This window comes from Rhizophagus irregularis, chromosome 13 (genome assembly GCF_026210795.1).
Source record: "Rhizophagus irregularis chromosome 13, complete sequence".
In the NCBI taxonomy this organism is placed as follows: Eukaryota; Fungi; Glomeromycota; class Glomeromycetes; order Glomerales; family Glomeraceae; genus Rhizophagus; species Rhizophagus irregularis.
The window spans coordinates 400,635-419,826 of record NC_089441.1 but is presented as its reverse complement, the minus strand read 5'-3'; the positions used below and the strand labels follow the sequence as shown (position 1 = coordinate 419,826).

Below are 19,192 nucleotides of genomic sequence, written 5' to 3'. Positions count from 1 at the left end.
TATCTTTCATCATTTTTGTTCATCTTTCATTTCCCTACGTCACTTTTCGTTTACTCAACCCTTTTCATTTATCTTTCCTTTCCTTTATTTCCCTTGGTTTTTTTCATTGTCCTTTTTTACTATATTTTTTTGTCCTTTCTTCATATATTGCAGCGCATTTACATACAGCATTATGGCATTAAAGTTAAAGTTATGCAATTACGACTTATCAGCTATCGGTTATATCATAAAATTTTTTTTATAAATCATGTAATGCATTGTGGTGTAACATTTTTTATTGATCAAATAAAATCGAAAAACTAGCCAATAAAAAATTTTATAATCACGTGATTGTGGTGTTGAGCACCAGTGGTGTGATTTAGTACAGTCGATATATAAATTAAATAAATAACTTACCCTCTATATTATTAAATGAATAATTTTTTAAATAAAGAATTTAGTTAGTTTAAATTATATGTAAATATTATATAAATATAATAAAATTACTTACCATCTAAAATATTTGAATAATTTTTTAAATAAAGAATTTGATTATATGTAAATATTATATAAATATAACAGAATTAATTAAATAACTTACTCCCTATATTATTGAATGAATAATTTTTTAAATAAAGAATTTAGTTAGTTTAAATTATATGTAAATATTATAAATATAATAGAATTAATTAAATAACTTACACCCTGTAGTATTAATTAACAATAATTTTAAAGTGATTATAATCAATTAAATAAAATACTAAAATTGTATATAAAAATTAAATATAATAGTAACTTACATTCTAATTATTTAAATAAATAACAAATAATATTATTAGTTTAAATTACATATGTTGTTAAATTAATATAAAATTAAATACTTACTTTCTATAATATTAGTAATTATTAAACAATTATATCAATGGAAAATTTAATTATTTGAAATATCATATAAAATACAATAAAAAATAAATAGCTATTAACTTACCGACTGTAATAATATTAATAATAAAATAAATTAATATAGAAAAATAAATTTTAGTAATGGTTAATTAAATTTAAATTTGTTTATAATTTACAAACTGTTAATTATTTACTTACTTTTATCTTCGTCAATTTTTGGAACTAGTTTTATTATATTATAAATTTGTTTAGAATAATTTCAATTTGTATTAAATTTTTATATACATGCTATATGCTTTTACCTTTATCGTTATTTTGAGCCATTACTAGACAGTTTTATTGGAATTCTTCCTAAAAAAAAAATAGGATAAATAAATACAATTACGCCTTTGTTCGAGTATAAATAGTTGTTGTGTAATATTATTTATGCAAGATGCAGATACCGATTTTCAGTTTCAGTTCCTGATTTACTATTTAAGGACCGTTGGAGCGTCCGAAATATTCATATTATTTGATCAACATTATGGTATCACTAAATTATAATTCGGAAAGCTGAAACAATAGAGTGTGCAAATTTTGTTATAAAGTAAGAAGATGCGCATATAACGGGAATTTCGACCTTCGAAGACGGCTGCGGGTGGCGCAATAAATAAGACGCTCACATGGAGGCCATCAAAAGGAGATAACGAATAAAATTTCAAGGAGGTTATGTAATTAATCAAAAAAGTAGAACGGGGCGTAACTATACCAGATGATTTGTCATTAAGGCGGCTTAATGGTTACACCAAATTTTGCTCAAAGATTCATATTAAAATAGTATTACGCCAGTATTATACATTTACACTGGTGTAATGCGGAGTTTGCGTAATTTGCCGTAATATTTTGGCATGGCTTTAAGTCTTCAGATTCAAATATTTCAAATAGGAGATTGTACAGTTCGGTGTATTGAATTGGATGATGCTAACAATGACGATGACCATGGATGATGAAGATGGTAGTCAAATATATATGATAAAAAATCTGAAAATTTCCTTCACAATTTGGATGACCTTCACGAATTCATGCACATTTGAGATTGGTTTCACCAAATATTCTGGAGGTACGCAACTCATCATTTTCTGGTGGAGGTCATCGTTTAATTGATGGTCCAATTCTTCCTCAAGATTCAGATGATCCAAATGAACAACATGGATTTTAATATAAACACTTGAAAGGTATTGGAAATTTCATATAATATTTGTTATTGAACAAATTTTCATATTAATTGAAACTGATGAAAAGAAAAGATGTTAGACTGATGTTATACAAATGATGGTGAATACCAAGGAAAAAATTTATAATAACTATGGTATTAAGCATGAGGCTGGGGTTGAAAGCTTAAAGTTCTACTGCATCCGATTTGAGTGCTCACTGAAATCTCTGTTATATAAACTAAACTCGAAAATTGATATAATTAAAGATACCAAGTATAAATTTTTTAATAAAGGAGTTATCAATTTTTTTTCCGAAAATAAAGGATTGATTGATGTAAATTATTTATTTATTTTTTTTTAAAATAGTAACGCGCTTTATTAATTATATAAGATCTTAAAGATCGGATAACTAAATATAAAAGCACCTAGAGCCAAGAAAGATAAACTTTCTCGACCCTATAACTAAGTAATCGATACATTGGTAATTTAAAATCTAACTAAACATTGTATTAATTATTGTTTTGTTATTCTAAAACTACGTTACTATACTAATTTTACTGTGTTTTTTGGATTTTTAATGTTTTCTAAATTTGAGACTTTTACGTATAATCTAAAACATCAAATCAAAAATAAAATTGTAAAAATAAAAAAATTTTCGAAAAAATTTTTAACATCAAGAAAATATCTAACTTAAAACTACACTATTGATGGAAATCCTAAGAATGAAAAGCTAAATTCGTCATTAGTCGTCTAATCTTCGGTCAAATCCAAATGTTGATTTAAAAAGGAAACTCTCTTGATTTTGTAAAATCATTTCTGGACAAATTTGTTTATTCGCTATCGGAATCTTCTCTTTGTCCTTGCACTGTCACTATGCGTTTCTTATTTTTGTTAACTTCATCTTTTTCTTTGATATCCTTTTCCTTTTCCTCTTTCTTCGGCAAGCTTGATTTCTTTTTTATTTCTCCAGTCTTTCGCTAAAATTGTTGTTTAGGGCGTCCAATTCTTCATGTTCTTCTTGTGTCCTGAATAAGATTTCAGACTTGGCGTCAAAGAATTTATCTTTCGATTTTGTTTGCGTTGGCACTTTAAATCTGTTTATTCCTATTTTTCTTTTGTACGTCCCTTCATCTCCGATTAGTTCATCCTGAAGTTTAATTTTTAGACCATCGCCTATCTCATTTTCTTCTTTCATCGTTGAGTTATAAATTGCTTTCAATAGATCATTTTCGTTGTTAAAGTAAATCAAAATGTATTTATTTTGTTGATTTTGATTACTTTGGCAAAATGACCACCAAATTCTGTATTATAATTCTTGACTATTTCGTAATCATTTTTTTCCAAATCGTCTTTATCTAATTTTTTGTATAAAAAAATACGTACGTTCATTTCTTGTTAGTGCTATATTAGAACCGCCTTTAATGAATTTTCTTCCATTTCTTTTGTTAAGCGGATTCTAGCACGAACCGTTCGATACTTATAGTTATGTTTGACTTCCAGTCTTTCTATATATCCTACTTTTTTTAACATTTCATAGATTACGTTGTCTTTCCAATAAGCAGGAAAATCATAAAATTTCATGTCACGTGATTGTTCGGCAAAATATTTATCCAAATAATTATCATCGGAAGTTGTTACCAGAATTTCGGTGATCTTCCCCTTTTTAATTTCTTGTGTTGTTGATTTCTTTTTTTTGGATTTTCTACGCCGATCGTGGCTTTTTGTCTTACTTTTCTGCTTACTAGATGTGGCAACCTCGCTCGTTATCTTCTTTTCTAATTCCGAACATTTTTTTGCATCATTTTCTAAAAATATTATTTGTTCTTCTGCAATCTTTTTTTCCTTTTTTAAATTATCTATCTGCTCATCTGCACTTACGTTATACTTCTTGAATGTCTCTAATTCGTCCCTGAGATTTTCTATCTCCGCATCTTTGGCTTCTAACATCAGCTGACATTCCCTTTCCTTATCTAGTGGTATCTCTTTACCATCTCTCATCAGGCAACCTACCAATTTGATTGGTGTTTTATTTGCTGCGCCTGTCAGGGAGTTCTCTCGGAATATTTTTTCTACTATTTGTTTTACCGTTTCGCCTCCAAGTTTCATAGTAAAGAAACAAGCAAGCTCGTAATATTTGTTGCTATTTTATCATTTTGTACATATATCTTTATTATTTCTATTATCCAGAATCAGCAGAAAGAGTTCTTGATGTAAATTATTTTAAAAGCACGTTTTCATTTAAAAAGATTTAACGGTAAATTGATATTTTTTTTTATCGAAGGTTTATTTTGAATAAAAAAATTATGGATAAATTTGGTTTTTGTAAGAATATTTTACTAAATAATAAGAATGATTGAACGTAATAGGACATAGTGTATAAAAAAAGAAGTAGGAAATAGCTGCTCCATATTTTTTTTATTGGTAAATAATATTTATGACGAAAGGAAAATATATATGAATTATAAATAAATTAAATAAGCGTTGTAAAGCATCTATGGTACAAACGAGCCGATAATTAAAAAGCTCATTCACCGGAAGGGGACTGCTTTTTGTTATTGAAAAATAAATTACTATCATAATAAGTAAAATAGTATGAGCAATAAATTATGTAACATAATGAGGCATTAGATAGTATAAAAATTACAATTATCGATATACGGTACATGTCGTTTGAGCGTAAAAGATCATTGATCTACAAGTTTCCCCATAATCCTGTAAGAAAATCAACTAGTAAGCTGATCCGGATAATCAATAAAATAACGTTATCTTTATTTACGAATAAGGAAAGTGAAGCAAGAAATCAGTTAGACAACTTGATGATAAAATAAAAAACTTAATGACGGGTTCGAAACAGTAGTGTACGCTACTTTTAACCATTTTATTAGTATAAATATGTAACCGTATTATTTTTAATGTGATTTTTACTACCTACCTTCAGAAAACACGTCCATGGAAAGTGTTTAAGTCATAAAAATACAAAATGGGGTTTTCAAACTTTCAAAGAGGTGAAGGAACAAAATAGAGAAGAAAAAAGTGGATGAGAAGAGTTCGTCAAGAAAATGAAAAGAAGCCCTATTCGAACGTCAAGAAAGAAATATATCGTTTGGATCAGTTGATTCAGATAAAATTCACGATCGTTTCGGATGGTCGACGGACTGGAAGAAAAAGAAAGGAACCTACATAAGGAAGTTTTACATCCTGCAATCGAACCTGAGGAAGTGGTGAAAGTAGTAGAGGACTAAAGGAACAAATAAAAATCACGTGACCTCAAGGAAGAACCTGACGAAGTATCAAAAGCGTTTTAAAGGATACTCGATAAAAGAGACGAGAAATCGTTAACAGAGAAAGACGTGGTTGATTATATCAATTTATGTAGACAAACAGTCTTTGCAAAAGGAGAATATACAGAAGAATTTGATCGAAAATGTTGAGGCATGTTGTCAGATCAAAAGGTTAGTAGAGCGAAATAGGTAGAAGTTTAGTTCCAAGCTTTACGCCTTATAATTCCAACATGATTCCGATGAAAGAAGCAGTGGAAGAATTCGATGCTAACAATAAGAGGATGAAAGAACGACTTGAGAAAGAGGACAAGACAAAAAGAGTGAATTCAGAAACAGAGATGACGGTAACTAGACCGCAAAAGGTCAAGAGGAAGTAGGATAGTATTTATCGTTTTTGAAGGGTAAATTTTTAGGATAGTTTTCGAGTATGTGGTTTTTTGCTAAATATCGTAGATAGTAAATTTATTTTTACAAAAAATGTACGTGGTGTACCACGATGTCAAATGTAACTAGCATTATTTATTTTGGAGGGGTTGTATATTATTATTAGGATATAACAGTATAAAGGGGTTAACTGTTACCTTTAACAATAAACTGACTAGGAAGAATAACAAAGGTTTGGTATAACAGGAGTCACTTCTTAGATGTGCACAATGGTGTTATGTAAATTTATTCTTTGTATTAGTTCTGCATCTTTTACAAACAAATTGATAACGTCTTACAATTAAAAAAAAGATGAGATTTTTATACACTTTCAAATATATTTATATTTTTAAAAATTTTAAAAATTTTGGAATATCTGAAAGTTTAAATATAGTAAAAATATTCATTAACTTACAGATTGGGTAAAAAGAAATTTTTGGTTTAATTATCTATTTTTACTTTATCGGTTCATACAATATTATGTCGTTATTGTATTTTTTCGATTAAATCTTTAAGAGTCTAAATGAATTATCAAAAAAAAAGTTCATGTTAATAAAAAAAAATGATGTTGTTGTTAGGATAAACGAAAATTTTTATATATAACAACAATAATTTTTATTTATTAAATAATTTTTTTTTTTTAGTTTATACTAGCCGTAACTCGTCGCGCTGCGCCGGTAGAAATTTTGTTGCTTATATAATACTAAATTTTGTTTGTAATTAGAAATATGAAGAATTGAAAATTCAAAATAAAATAAATAATAAAATTAAATAAAATGAAAATTTAAAAAGGCGAAAAAAAGCCTAAGAAGGGGTTCTGAAAGGTAGTCAGTACCCTCAGAAAAAATTTTTTACATGTTAAAAAAAATTTTTTGCATATTAAGAAAAGACTGAAGTGGTTATGTAGAATGTAGATTTGTACTTTTTAAATTCTTAATTAAAATTTTTCTTTTTTAATCCAAAAAATGCTGAAAATTTGGGATGACGAAAACTTTAATTCTAACAATTCTAATAATTCTAATAATTCTACTAATTCAAAAAAAAAAGAACCAATTATCAAATCTATTGTTACAAAAAAAAAAATTATTCTTATCACCAAAGCCTATTGTTATTACTAAAAAATCGATAGAACTATTACTTAATAGTATTAGAATGACGCCAGTTACCGGGAAGCAAAAAAAAAGTAAATTTTTTTTATAACCGGAACTAACTATTACCAATTAATATTAGTAAACGTCAGTTACCGAACATAAAGAAAGGGCAAAGTCCGATCTATTGTTGGAAAATTTTTTTTAAAAAATAAAAAAATTTCTAATAAAAATCTGATCTGTTGTTAAAAAAAAATAAATAAATAAAAATTACTAAATGAAAACAAATTATCCATTGTAAAAAAAAAATAAAAATAAATGGGAGAAAGGCCTATTGTTATCGGGGAGATACAATATGATCAAAAAAAAAAATTATCGTCGGGGACATACAATATGGTCGAAAAAAAAATTATCATCAAAAAAAAAATTTACCGAAGCTGTTATCGGGAATAAAAAAAATTTGAAAAAATGCTTACTAAAAAATTTAAAACATTACTAAGAAAAAAATCGGGAAAAAATCTATACTAAAAAAGAGAATATCGATAAAAATTACTAAAACTAAAAAGGAAAAGAATTTCAGAAAATTACTAAAAGAAATTATTATCGATAAAGACAAAAAACATTACTTAAAACTAAAATAGAAAAAAAATCTAATAAGAAAAATACTAAAAGATAGAAAAAAAACTATTTAGAAATAAGAATAAATATTAGTAACCGAAACATTTCGGGTCAACCCGACTGCTGGTCAACCTCCCTATCAATCTAACTAAAAAGAATATAACATTTTATAATATCAACTTTGGACATGATCAGTATTTACTAATTAACTATAATATAGAGAGCTTATATTATTACGGAATAGATCAGGATCAGACAGACCACACATTACATAATTCACAATTATTATTTATACAGGATAGATAATAAATATTAGTAATCAACGAACGATTAAATTTCGGTGACAATAGATGATCGACGTTCATGTATCGATAAAATTCCTTTGGCCATAATAATATAGACGCTACGCTATACTAACACGGAATAAATCATCCGCAGACGTACCACATTGCACAATTCAAAATTATTTATACAGAGGGTAGTCTAAACATGACATTGAGTTTTTTTAGTTATATAGATTTATTGAATCTTGAAACATATTATTGAATTAATTATAAAGATTAAGGTTGTTTTTTACTTCGTTACAATAATACATAATGATAATCACAAATAATAACAAAATAAGCTAGTTAATTTTGTAATTTTGTCTTACGGAGTATTTTTATTTTTCTATAAAAAGAAATTTCTTACCGAAATTCATTTGTGATCATCAGCTGATTTTTTGAACGCCTCATTCGCCTCAATTAAAAAAAAGATTTGTCGATCGCTGCTGTGCGACTGCAATACGTTTTATAATGCTGTTTTTTTTAAAAAAAAAATAATAATAATTCCTTTTTACTCTTCATTTTTATTATCCAAATATGGAAGAATTTATGCTCAGTAGCGATGTACTTGAACAAATAAAAGATTTTAACTATCGGGATTTAACAGATGAACAAAGTTTATTAATTGATAGGCTAATATTAAATGAAGAATCAAAAGAACGTTATAGAAGGAATGGTTTGTGCAAAGAATGTAAACAGCCTAATACTGGTAATACTGGTGATACTTGGTGTCGGCCATGTAATGCCAACCATTTTCAACAAAATTTCAAAAATTGGGCTAGTGGAAATGAAGTTGTTGATGAGTTTATTAAAAAAACGCAACTTGAAGCCAATAATAATATAGAATTTTTAGAGTGGATTGAATATGCCAGATTTAAAAATATTAAATATTTGGGCAAAGGTGGATTTTCAACTATTTATAAAGCATTTTGGAAAGATGGTTATATAAGATGTTGGGATTCTGAAAATAATAAATGGTACAGAAGTAAGATTTACGTTGCTTTAAAATGTTTAAATGACTCCAAAGATATTACAGCCGAATTTTTAAATGAAGTGAGTTGCTTAGTATATAAATATATTGAATTTATAAATGTTAAACTAACTTGTATGTATTCTTTTTAGATTGGATCACATATAATGACTGGATCACTTTATGTAAATCGCTGTTATGGAATTACTAAAGATCCAAAATCTGGTAATTTTATGATGGTAATGAGATATGCAGACAATGGCAGTTTAAGACAATATTTAAATAATAATTTTAAATTAATGAAATGGAAAGATAAGTTAGATATCTTAGGAAGGATTGCAAGTGGACTTCTTAATATTCATGAAAAGGGATTAATTCATCGTGATTTTCATTGTGGTAATATATTGATTGGTCATAGTCTTATTACTTTTATTACTGATTTAGGATTGTGTCGACCAGCAAATGTAAGTCCTTCTAAAGATCAAGAAATATATGGTGTATTACCTTATGTAGCACCTGAGGTTATAAAAAGAAAAAAATATACTCAAGAAAGTGATATTTATTCATTTGGAATTATTGCATATGAAGTCTGTACAGGGAATTATCCTTATCATGATATGACTCGTGATACAAACTTAGCTATTAGCATTTGCGGTGGGCATAGGCCAGAATCTAATTATAAAATTCCCCAACTAATTTTAAATATTATCAAACAATGTTGGGATACAGATCCTTTAAAACGGCCTAAAGCAAAAGAAATAAATGATTTATTGGAAGATTATTATGGTAGTTATGGTGTTGGTGAATATGAAATCAACAAGCAAATTGAAGAAGCAGATAGAAATAATGAAAATCTACCTCCTCCATTATTAAATCCTGGTACGAATCCTCAAGCAAGTAAACTTTTAGACTTTAAAAATCTTCTAGAACAAAAAAATGCTATTGATAGTGAGGATGATGATAAATCATTTGATTGTTCAGGTAATTCATATTTTTTAAGCTTATTTTCGCAAAAATAATTCTTAAATGCTTATTAATATAAAATTATCTTTATCATATAGACTTCGTAGAACCAATAGATTTTACTAAACTTTAGGTACTCATTTGCATTAATTTTTTTTACATGTTTAATTTTATTAATAATATTAACAATTTACTTTAATAATTTCGTTTTTATAGATGAAAACAATTAAAAGAAAGAAAAGAAAATATACAAATATTCAGAATATAAATTCCTTTATTAGTACTATCTATTGTTTGCTATTTATTTTCTTTATTATTACTTACATTATACATAATTTATTGGAATATTTCCTTTATACTATGATAGAAACTTGAATAAGTGTTGATAAAATTATATGGTATATAATTAGAATAAATTGTATAAATGAATCAGCCCTAGTATTAAAGATTTAGTTACTTATATATGAAAAATAATATCTCTTGTAATATTGAATTTAAAATGTGACAATGTCAATTTATTTGTTTTTTTTTTTATAAATTCTCATAATAATTTTTCTTTAACAGTTATGTTTTTCTATTTTCGTACCTTTTATTTCAATAACCAGCGATAATCTCCGTATCTTCCATCGGTAATTCTTGAAACGAAACATCGTCAAAATAAAATAAATATACTCACAATGTGGATCAAGATTATATGACTAAAAAAAAAATATTAAAAATCTTTCATTTCATGTAGGAAGAAGTCTCAAAGATATTAGTACATTTTATACATTTTTTAGGAACGCTTGTAATTCTGCAAATAATCCCGACTATAAGTTATCATAATATGGTCAAATTGCGATTTCATTAATGATCAAATGGATAAATAGAGCATCCTTAACGTACGCATTATGTGTGCATTATGTGTACGGTATGATCGTATGCATCCTTCGATCCAGATATTATTGATTTTTTTTTTATTATTTTGTGTTGGAAAATCTTTGCGTTTTTTAAAAAAAAGTAGTATTTGTTTAACATGATTAACAAAATCTTGTAATTTATTAAAATTATAATAAATAAATAGAACAATATATTGACTTAAATTTATGAATATTACCAATGTACAATAACTCTATGAATATGCTTTCCAAACAATTTATTTAGTGAAAAAAGAGTTAACTTAGTTTAGACCAAAAGTTACATGAAAGTTCCTTTCAAAAAAAAAAATAAATAAATATAAAAAAAAAGTGAATTATTTTATTAAACAACTAGGTGTAACCCGTTGCGCTGCGCTGGGGAATGGAGGATACAATAATAACAAAGAGAGTAATATAGCAATATATTTGCAGTATACCCATGTAACCATTTCCAGATTTTCTACTGATATCATTACAATTATATTAATATTAGACAAAAAATGCAGATAATTCATGTAATCATATCTTTATTGTTATCATGTAATGTAAATTTTACATATGAAAAGTTATTACTATATTATATATAAAATGTTACAATTAAACACAAATTCTATTTATAGAGTAAAATATTTCATGATATACAATGTTTGTTGTAATAGAATCATCACTATTGGGAGTATTGTCTATAAGAACTTTAATGTATTGATGTGAGGTTACTCTTGAGAATGCAACATATAATTGTCCATGCACAAAAACAGGTTCAGGTAGGTAAATACCAACTCTGCTTAAAGTTTGTCCTTGTGATTTATTAATTGTCATTGCAAATGCAACACGTACAGGAAATTGTCAACGACTTAAAACAAAGGGCAGTTTGGTTTCTGATGATGTAAGTGTAATACATGGAATAAATACACGTTTACCAATATGTGAACCTGTTATAATTTCAGCATCAATAACTTTACTCTGAAATCCACAACAGATCAGTCTAGTTCCATTGCAGAGACCTTCAAATGGGTTTAAATTTCGTAGAAGGATAATTGGTACTCCTATCTTTAATTTCAATTCACCAGGAGGGAGTTCAGGAATTCTTAAAGATCTTAAAAATTCAGGTGAATAAAGTTGAGGTTGTTCTACTGCATCTTCTGGTAAATTTATGTAGTCAGCACTGGGATATGAAACAAATTCTCCAGGAAGTTGATCCATTATTATATCAGAAATGATGTCAACATTAATATTTTTTGGAGTTAAAATTGCTTTACTAACCATATAGTCTGCATTGCCACAATTATTAACTAAATCTGGGTAAACAAAATCAATCAGGTTTCTCAAAGTTCCTTTAATTATTACTATATTGGAAGGAAGAGTAATCATATTCTCTGTACCAGGATTTATTGTATATGTTCCATCACCAATCTTTAAAAGGAATTCTGCAAATTCCTTTTGTTTTAAATTTTCTACTGAGTCAGAAGTTTGCTGAAGTCTCATATTGGTTGATAGTTTCATAACTTTAATATGGCTCCATAAGGATGACTGAGTCAAACTTGCTAAAACAATATCTGCACGGCGGGAATGAGGTATAACAGGTAGAATCTGCCGAAAATCTCCTCCAAAAACAAATACCTTTCCTCCAAATGGTCTGTCTATCTGTGTAATATCACGAAATGTTCAGTCAACTGCTTCAAATACAAACTTGTGCATCATAGGAGCTTCATCCCAAATGAAAAGTTTTGCTGCATTAATTAAACATGCTAATTGGCTATTACGTGAAATATTACATGTTGAAAATTCATCTATTTTTAAAGGAATTTTAAACCTAGAATGTGCTGTTCTACCACCACTTAATAATAAAGCAGCAATTCCAGAAGATGCTACTGCTATTGCAATATCACCATGTAATCTGATAGTAGCCAGTAAGGTATTATAGAGAAATGTTTTTCCAGTACCAGCAAAACCATCTATGAAGAAGTGACCATATTTATCATTAACTGCTTGCATAACTTCTTCATATATTTGAAACTGCTCTCTATTTAATAAAGGAATATTTTGGTTTACTTGTCTGGCTAGTTCAGTAGTATTGTATGATCTCTCTTCATTTAGCAATCGATCCAAATCATTATCAGTAGAATTGTGATATGTATTTTGTGTTGAGGGAATTGGCATATCAGGAAAATTTTTCAAAGATGTTTCATTTGATTGAAGGTAATGTTCTATTTGTATAAGTGCTTCATTTTCTATTATATCATTTAAAGTAATAGTTTAAAATGGAGAAAGTTGTTGTGCATGGTATAAAAGATCTTCACATAATGCCAATTTATGTGTATTCCATAACAATTCAGGTGCTGTAGGTTGGCATATAAGAAGAATCATTGAAAACAGATGTCGTAACTGTTTTTCTGTTTTCATAGTACTTGCTTCATGTAAACATATATTCCATTCACAATCATCTTGAAGAAGACCAAGCTGAATGCAAGTTTCTTTAAAAGTTCTGCATATTTGTCCATTAACAGTTTTTAAACTATTAAAAGATGTAGCTCCTGATACATGTGTAAGTAATATTCGTAAATAGTATCGTTCACCTTCTGTTGGTTGAACCATATATAGGCGTCCTATTGTTCCTGTATTATTTATTCTGCAACTCCACTTACATTCATCTTTATTCCAAGTATAATGGGTTGGAAAGTCAATATACTTTAAATTTTGTGCATTAGAATTATTTGTATTTTCTTCAAACCAAGCAGTTAAAGTTGTTTTGTGTATAGTTTCTCAATTAATTATATTATTTAAATTGGCATTTCCAGAAAATGCGATCATCTGGTGATTTGGAAGATGAACTGCTAATCTCTGTACTTTAGGTTTACCTCCATGCATTTTATAATGAAAAATTCTCCATATACTTTCAGATGATGAAACATATCGTGCATCTAAATACATTTTAATTTCATTAAATGTTTTATTTGAATTTGCTATTTCATTATTATCTGTTCTATTAACATTTTGAGAAAATGTTACAGTTGCACGATCATGGCCTTTATATATATATTTATATAAATATTTGATAGCCAATAATGAATTGCAAATCTCAACATTTATGTGTGCATGATACTTTTCTACTAATTTGATATTATAAGGCACAACCCATCTGTTGTCTAATTGAATTCCAATATAACAACCATTATTTTTTCTACGATAAAGTGGATAGCCATTAGGACCTTCTTGTGTTGTTTCTTGAAAATCTTTGGGATAATGTTTTTTACATTTGCCATCTTTCATACATGGGGATGATGTATTTAGTATACCACATGGACCATGCATCATCATAGTTGTTACAGTTTCATATGCTGAAGGATTAAGTTCATAATCAGGAATCTCCGCAGAAACAAATAAATCATATTCTTCTATTGATCGTATTTTACTTTCAGTAGATAATATAAGTAAAATATGTGCATGTGGTAATCCCCTTTTTTGGAATTCTATTACATAAATATAAGCAGCAACTTCTCCAAGCCAATGTCTTTCACAAAGATCTTTCATCATTTCTCGTAATTTCATATTAAAAACTCTAGCAGTTAAGTCTGGTCTATCTGCAGCTGTTTGGTTTGGTAATAATTCTCTTGTAATTTCTGGCCATTTTGGATTACATGTAAATGTAATAAAAAGATCAGGCTTGCCAAAATGATGTACAATTGCTATTGCATCTTGGTATAATTGGTACATTTGTTGTGGTCCTCCAGAAAATGTTGATGGAAGAATAATATGTTGCCCAATATTATTTGCACTGTCTCCTGCATGTATTGCATCTACAGCTCCTTGATAACATTCAATTCTAAGAGTTGACTGGTTTTCTCTCAAATAATTTAAACGGTTTTGTTTAATTTTGGCATACTGATCAACAATATATTGTTGATATAATCTACCAGTATTTTGTATCCAATCACCATTTTTGATCTGTAATCTGTAAGAATAAAATTGCATTTGTGTCACTCTATTTCTTTTTCTAGACCTTAGAAGAGGTATATCTGGATGCCAACCATTATCACCTCTTGGAAATAATAATACATAATGCAAAGGATCATAAGAGGGGTGCAATTCAGATATCTTTTGTAAACCTCCTTCACGTTGTCTAAGTAAAATATTACGATTTGATGGCTCAATATCACATCCATCTCCAATCATGAGGACAGCAACATCAGATGATGTAGGTGCTTCATATCTGTGTAAATTTTTTGTACAATCACCATGAATTACCATTGATACATCAGAAGTTTCAGATGCTTGTATAATATCTCGTGCTTGTCTAAAGACTTGTATATAAGGATTGGCTACATCAAGCATATTTTGCAAGTTTTGTAAAATTGTTACATCTACATTTTGCATAATATTGAGTCGATTATTCATTTCATTTTCAGTATCATAAATGTACAATTGAGCAAATTTAGGTGCTTCTCCTTCATTTGGTAATAATGAACCAATAAAATGATAAACTTGGCCATGAATAGTAAAATTAGATAATCCACTCCTCTGAAATTCCCCATTTACATCAGCCCCAAAAGATGTGCATGCTAACAGGCTATTGTAACTTCTAACATTTCTGCGAAATGCATTAGCTTCAGGTTCAAGTGAAGTATACAAATTCATCAAATATGGGGGTGGTCTGAGCAAAGGTGGTAACCCGACTTTACCACCAGCACAGCATACAGCAAAAGATGGAGAATTTTGGGTACTATGCTTATCTTTTTCATTCATCCAAAATTTGGCACCACAATATGTACAAATCTGATCCATTCTTCCTAGATCATGACGTTCTATGCTAATGTTATTTTGTCTTCTTTGTCTTCTTCTATAATGGGCAGCTTGGCGTTCATTGTTCAATCTTCTTTTTCGTTCTCTAGGTGTTTCACTTTGAAAAGTTCTCTGATTAGAAGTCATATCTATTAATAATATTATATGTTATATTGATGAAAGATTTGACACAAATTTTATTATTATATGAAATAGATCTTGTAATAAAATGGAATTTATAATTTATTTATATATTTATAAGAACAATTTTAAATATCTTATTGTTATAATCTTTTTATTTTAAGAATGATCTATTATTATGAAAGAATGGTTTATTACAAAAACACTATTATACAATTTTTATTGTTGCAAAAAAATCTGGTATAAGAATCTATTATTATTAACAAAAATTAATTATCTATTATTAATAAAACATCAATTGCTGATCTATTATGAAAAATAATATTGTTAGTAAAAAATTATTATTAAAAAAGTTATATGTTATTAACAAAATATTAGTTATCAGGAATTTAAAATTACAAAAAAAAAATTGATGAAAAAAAATCTATATCGCAAAATAACACATTGTAGGAAATCTATTGTTACTAAAAAAATTAATCATCGTGTTTGTATTAATCTATCATTATTACAAATCTTTTTTTTATATTATTATGAAAAAGGTATAAGAAAAATCAAATAAATATTAGTTGATCGAAAATTATTATATTTTAGTAATCAGTATTTGCTGATCAAGTTATCTTAACCTTTTAAGTATAGATCAGGCGCAGATATTTTATCATGAACTTGTCAATCATTTTACCAATCACATATGAAAAATATTATTTAAAAGGAATCATCTGATATGCGGTACACAATTCAAAAATTATTTATACAGGCTAATCTAAACGTTAGAAGATCGACATGAATTTTTTTATTATATAGATATAGATATAGATATAGATTTCAAAAGTTCAATTATATTTTTATTTTTATACATATTGAACAATTTTTTTTTCTAAAAAACAACATAATTATTAAACTAATTATCAAGACAATATAAATAAAAAAAGTGAAAGAAAAAATATTTTTAAAAAAATCAAAACATTAGATTGATTATTTATTTGCTATAAAGGTAATTGCAAGTATTTTTTCCAGATTTACAAGTTTTTGAGAAGAAATCACGTACTATACCGTAATTTTAATTTTATTAATGAGGTTGTACTTACACATGATGCGTACGTTAAGATTGTCCAGATAAATAAATAATTTACCTAGTTATTCCAATTAAGTATTCCAAAAATATTTACAATAATTTAATAAAAACGGTCTTATTCCGAGTTCATAGAATTTTGTATTTTCCATATTCCACGGTAATGAGTGTAATGAGTGATTATACCGTAACATCATGCAACTATTATTGACGAGGGGCTATCTGTGCGATTATAATACAGTAATATGTAAACATGTAAACGTAAAATTTTTATAATTTTGAAAAAATCTTTTATTAGTATTGCAAAAAGTTACAACGTAATCAATAACAATTTTGACGCAACAGCCAACAGCATCACATCAATTAAAGCATCTACACTGAAATATAAAAATTAATCCTAAATATTTCTTGTTGGAACAATTTATAATAAAATTATGTTAATGTTATTTAATACTAAAAATAGATTTGCTGATCTGTGGATATCCATATCCATGAACGGATAATCCGTAAGCTCTTTCAAAATCCAGATTTGTGATCTGTAAAATCCAGATAAATCATAATGAATATGAATTTATCCTACATATGTATTTCTTTTTATCAACCTAATGATCAATAAATTTTATTTTTCCATTCTTGGATTTACTGCTAAAAAAAAATGAATCTGGATTTATCTGTGATGGATAATTATTTATATATAAAACACACCAGCTGTGATAAATTGTCTCTAAAAAGAAAAAAAAATTCATATATTAATTATTTAAATCACCTAATTCTATAAAAATTAAATAATTTTAAGAAGTAAATGATTTTTTGGAAATAGTACAGTTAATTATTAATATCATCCAATCAAGATCTGCTATAATGAGTCATCTTATAAAGAAAGAACAGGGATGAATTTCGCATAGATATCCGCATCTTATCCATCACCTAAAACGAGCATCCTTATCCTGGGCTACGGTCCAGATGCTTATCCTGGACCAACAAATCTAATTGGATGGGATTGATTCTATATAATTAGTGTTCTGATCCAATATTCTTTATAGTTATAATCCAATTCCGGTTAATGAAGTTTTTAAATCAGAATTTTTTTTTTTTCAAATATTTTTTTCTAAATTTTTTCGGTTCCCCTTTTTTTTAATTTTATTTTTTTTTCTTGAACCCGATCTTTTACAAATGGTTCTTTCTTTTTTTTCAATTTCCTTTGAAACACCTTTTTTTTTATTTTTTTTAAAAATTTTTCATTTTATTTCCTTTTTCTTTTTCTTTTGTTTTTTCACCATTTTATAGATTTGGTTTTTTTCCAAAACCGAAAAGTATTATTTTTTTTTATTAAATAACCTTTTAAGACTTATATTATTTTTTTTTTGGTCTTTTTTTTAGACCATATTATTAATTTTTTTTTTGAATTTTTTTTTCGGTCTTTTTGGACCGAATTATTGTCCTTTTTTATCAGAATTTTTTTCGGTACTTATTTTTTTTTAAACCGATTTTTTTCCCCCAAATTTTTTTTTCTTTTTCTCTTCAACCTGATTTTCTCTTTATCTCTCCCATAAATTTTTTTTTCATTTTATTTTTTCGATTATTTTTTGATTTTTTCCAGTTAGCTTTTTTTCCAATCTGAAAAATTTTTCCCTTTCCTTTTTCAGTTTGGCTTTCTTTCTTTCAAACCAAATTTCTTTTCTCAAATACAATCTTTCACCATTTAGGTTTGGATCGGTGGTCTGCGGCGCCACGGCAATTGCCTTTTTTCCCGATTTTTATTTATTTATTTTTTGTGACAATAGATCGTTATAATTAATTTTTCTGGGGAATTTTTTTTTCATATTAATTAGTGAGATATTTTTTTTTCTATAGGATGTAATTTTTTAATGCTACAATGGAATTTTTTAAGATAAAAAAAAAAAGATTTTTTTTGTAACAATGCATGTAATAATAAACCACTTATACAAAATTGTTTTTGTAAATTTCACAGTACTGCAACATTTGTTTCGTGTGATAAATAAAATTTTTATTTAATAATAATATTTTATATACTGTATAACACTTGCACACAATTCATTGTTATTTGTATAATAATATAAATTGTATATTTCCTACTAATCCCATCATAATAATAGTAAAAAACTAGACATATTCACACGCACTGCATGGTAAATAAAATATAAGCGTGTGTATTATTTGAAATGTATAATTTTAAAAGAGTCTATACTCGTCCTATATTCTTTATTTAAATAATTAATTGAACGTGAAAGACCATAATAATCTTAAAATAACAAAGATAAATATATGAATTCTTGGTTTCAAAGTTATTATCATTCAAAAATATATAATATAATATACTAGTCTGTATGTTTTCAAGAAGACAATGCCATTATAAAATAAAAATTTTGCTAGATCAGATTTTACTTAATTTATTTTTGATAATTATTTTATTACAAATCATTTTCCTTAAAGTTGTTAGATTTATAATGTGAATCATCATGATCAAATTATATCTTTGTGAACTTTATGTTAATAGCAGTTTAGCTGAACTAAGTATATTAATTTAATTTAATAAATATAGCTG

At 27.0% G+C, this 19,192-nt stretch overlaps 5 protein-coding genes across 5 annotated transcripts; 2 read left to right on the top strand and 3 right to left on the bottom strand.

Moving 5' to 3' along the window:
- Positions 1-3,033: 3,033 nt before the first annotated feature.
- OCT59_004728 (uncharacterized protein) lies at positions 3,034-3,270 on the bottom strand (the record flags this gene model as incomplete). The annotated part of the gene is made up of 1 exon (XM_066137889.1): positions 3,034-3,270. The coding sequence occupies one exon, from the start codon at positions 3,268-3,270 to the stop codon at positions 3,034-3,036; it is 237 nt and encodes a 78-aa protein (XP_065997086.1).
- A 206-nt stretch (positions 3,271-3,476) lies between these two features.
- On the bottom strand, positions 3,477-4,181 carry OCT59_004727 (uncharacterized protein; the record flags this gene model as incomplete). Its single annotated transcript, XM_025329396.2, has 1 exon — positions 3,477-4,181. One exon carries the CDS (start codon positions 4,179-4,181, stop codon positions 3,477-3,479), a length of 705 nt encoding a protein of 234 aa, XP_025170238.1.
- A 1,405-nt stretch (positions 4,182-5,586) lies between these two features.
- OCT59_004726 (uncharacterized protein) lies at positions 5,587-5,865 on the top strand (the record flags this gene model as incomplete). Its single annotated transcript, XM_066137888.1, has 2 exons — positions 5,587-5,700; positions 5,770-5,865. The coding sequence occupies 2 exons, from the start codon at positions 5,587-5,589 to the stop codon at positions 5,863-5,865; spliced, it is 210 nt and encodes a 69-aa protein (XP_065997085.1).
- Positions 5,866-8,345: 2,480 nt separating this feature from the next.
- On the top strand, positions 8,346-9,874 carry OCT59_004725 (uncharacterized protein; the record flags this gene model as incomplete). The annotated part of the gene is made up of 5 exons (XM_025331211.2): positions 8,346-8,547; positions 8,710-8,861; positions 8,931-9,003; positions 9,223-9,759; positions 9,840-9,874. The coding sequence occupies 5 exons, from the start codon at positions 8,346-8,348 to the stop codon at positions 9,872-9,874; spliced, it is 999 nt and encodes a 332-aa protein (XP_025170237.2).
- A 4,586-nt stretch (positions 9,875-14,460) lies between these two features.
- OCT59_004724 (uncharacterized protein) lies at positions 14,461-15,563 on the bottom strand (the record flags this gene model as incomplete). The annotated part of the gene is made up of 2 exons (XM_066137887.1): positions 14,461-14,471; positions 14,552-15,563. 2 exons carry the CDS (start codon positions 15,561-15,563, stop codon positions 14,461-14,463), a joined length of 1,023 nt encoding a protein of 340 aa, XP_065997084.1.
- Positions 15,564-19,192: the final 3,629 nt, after the last annotated feature.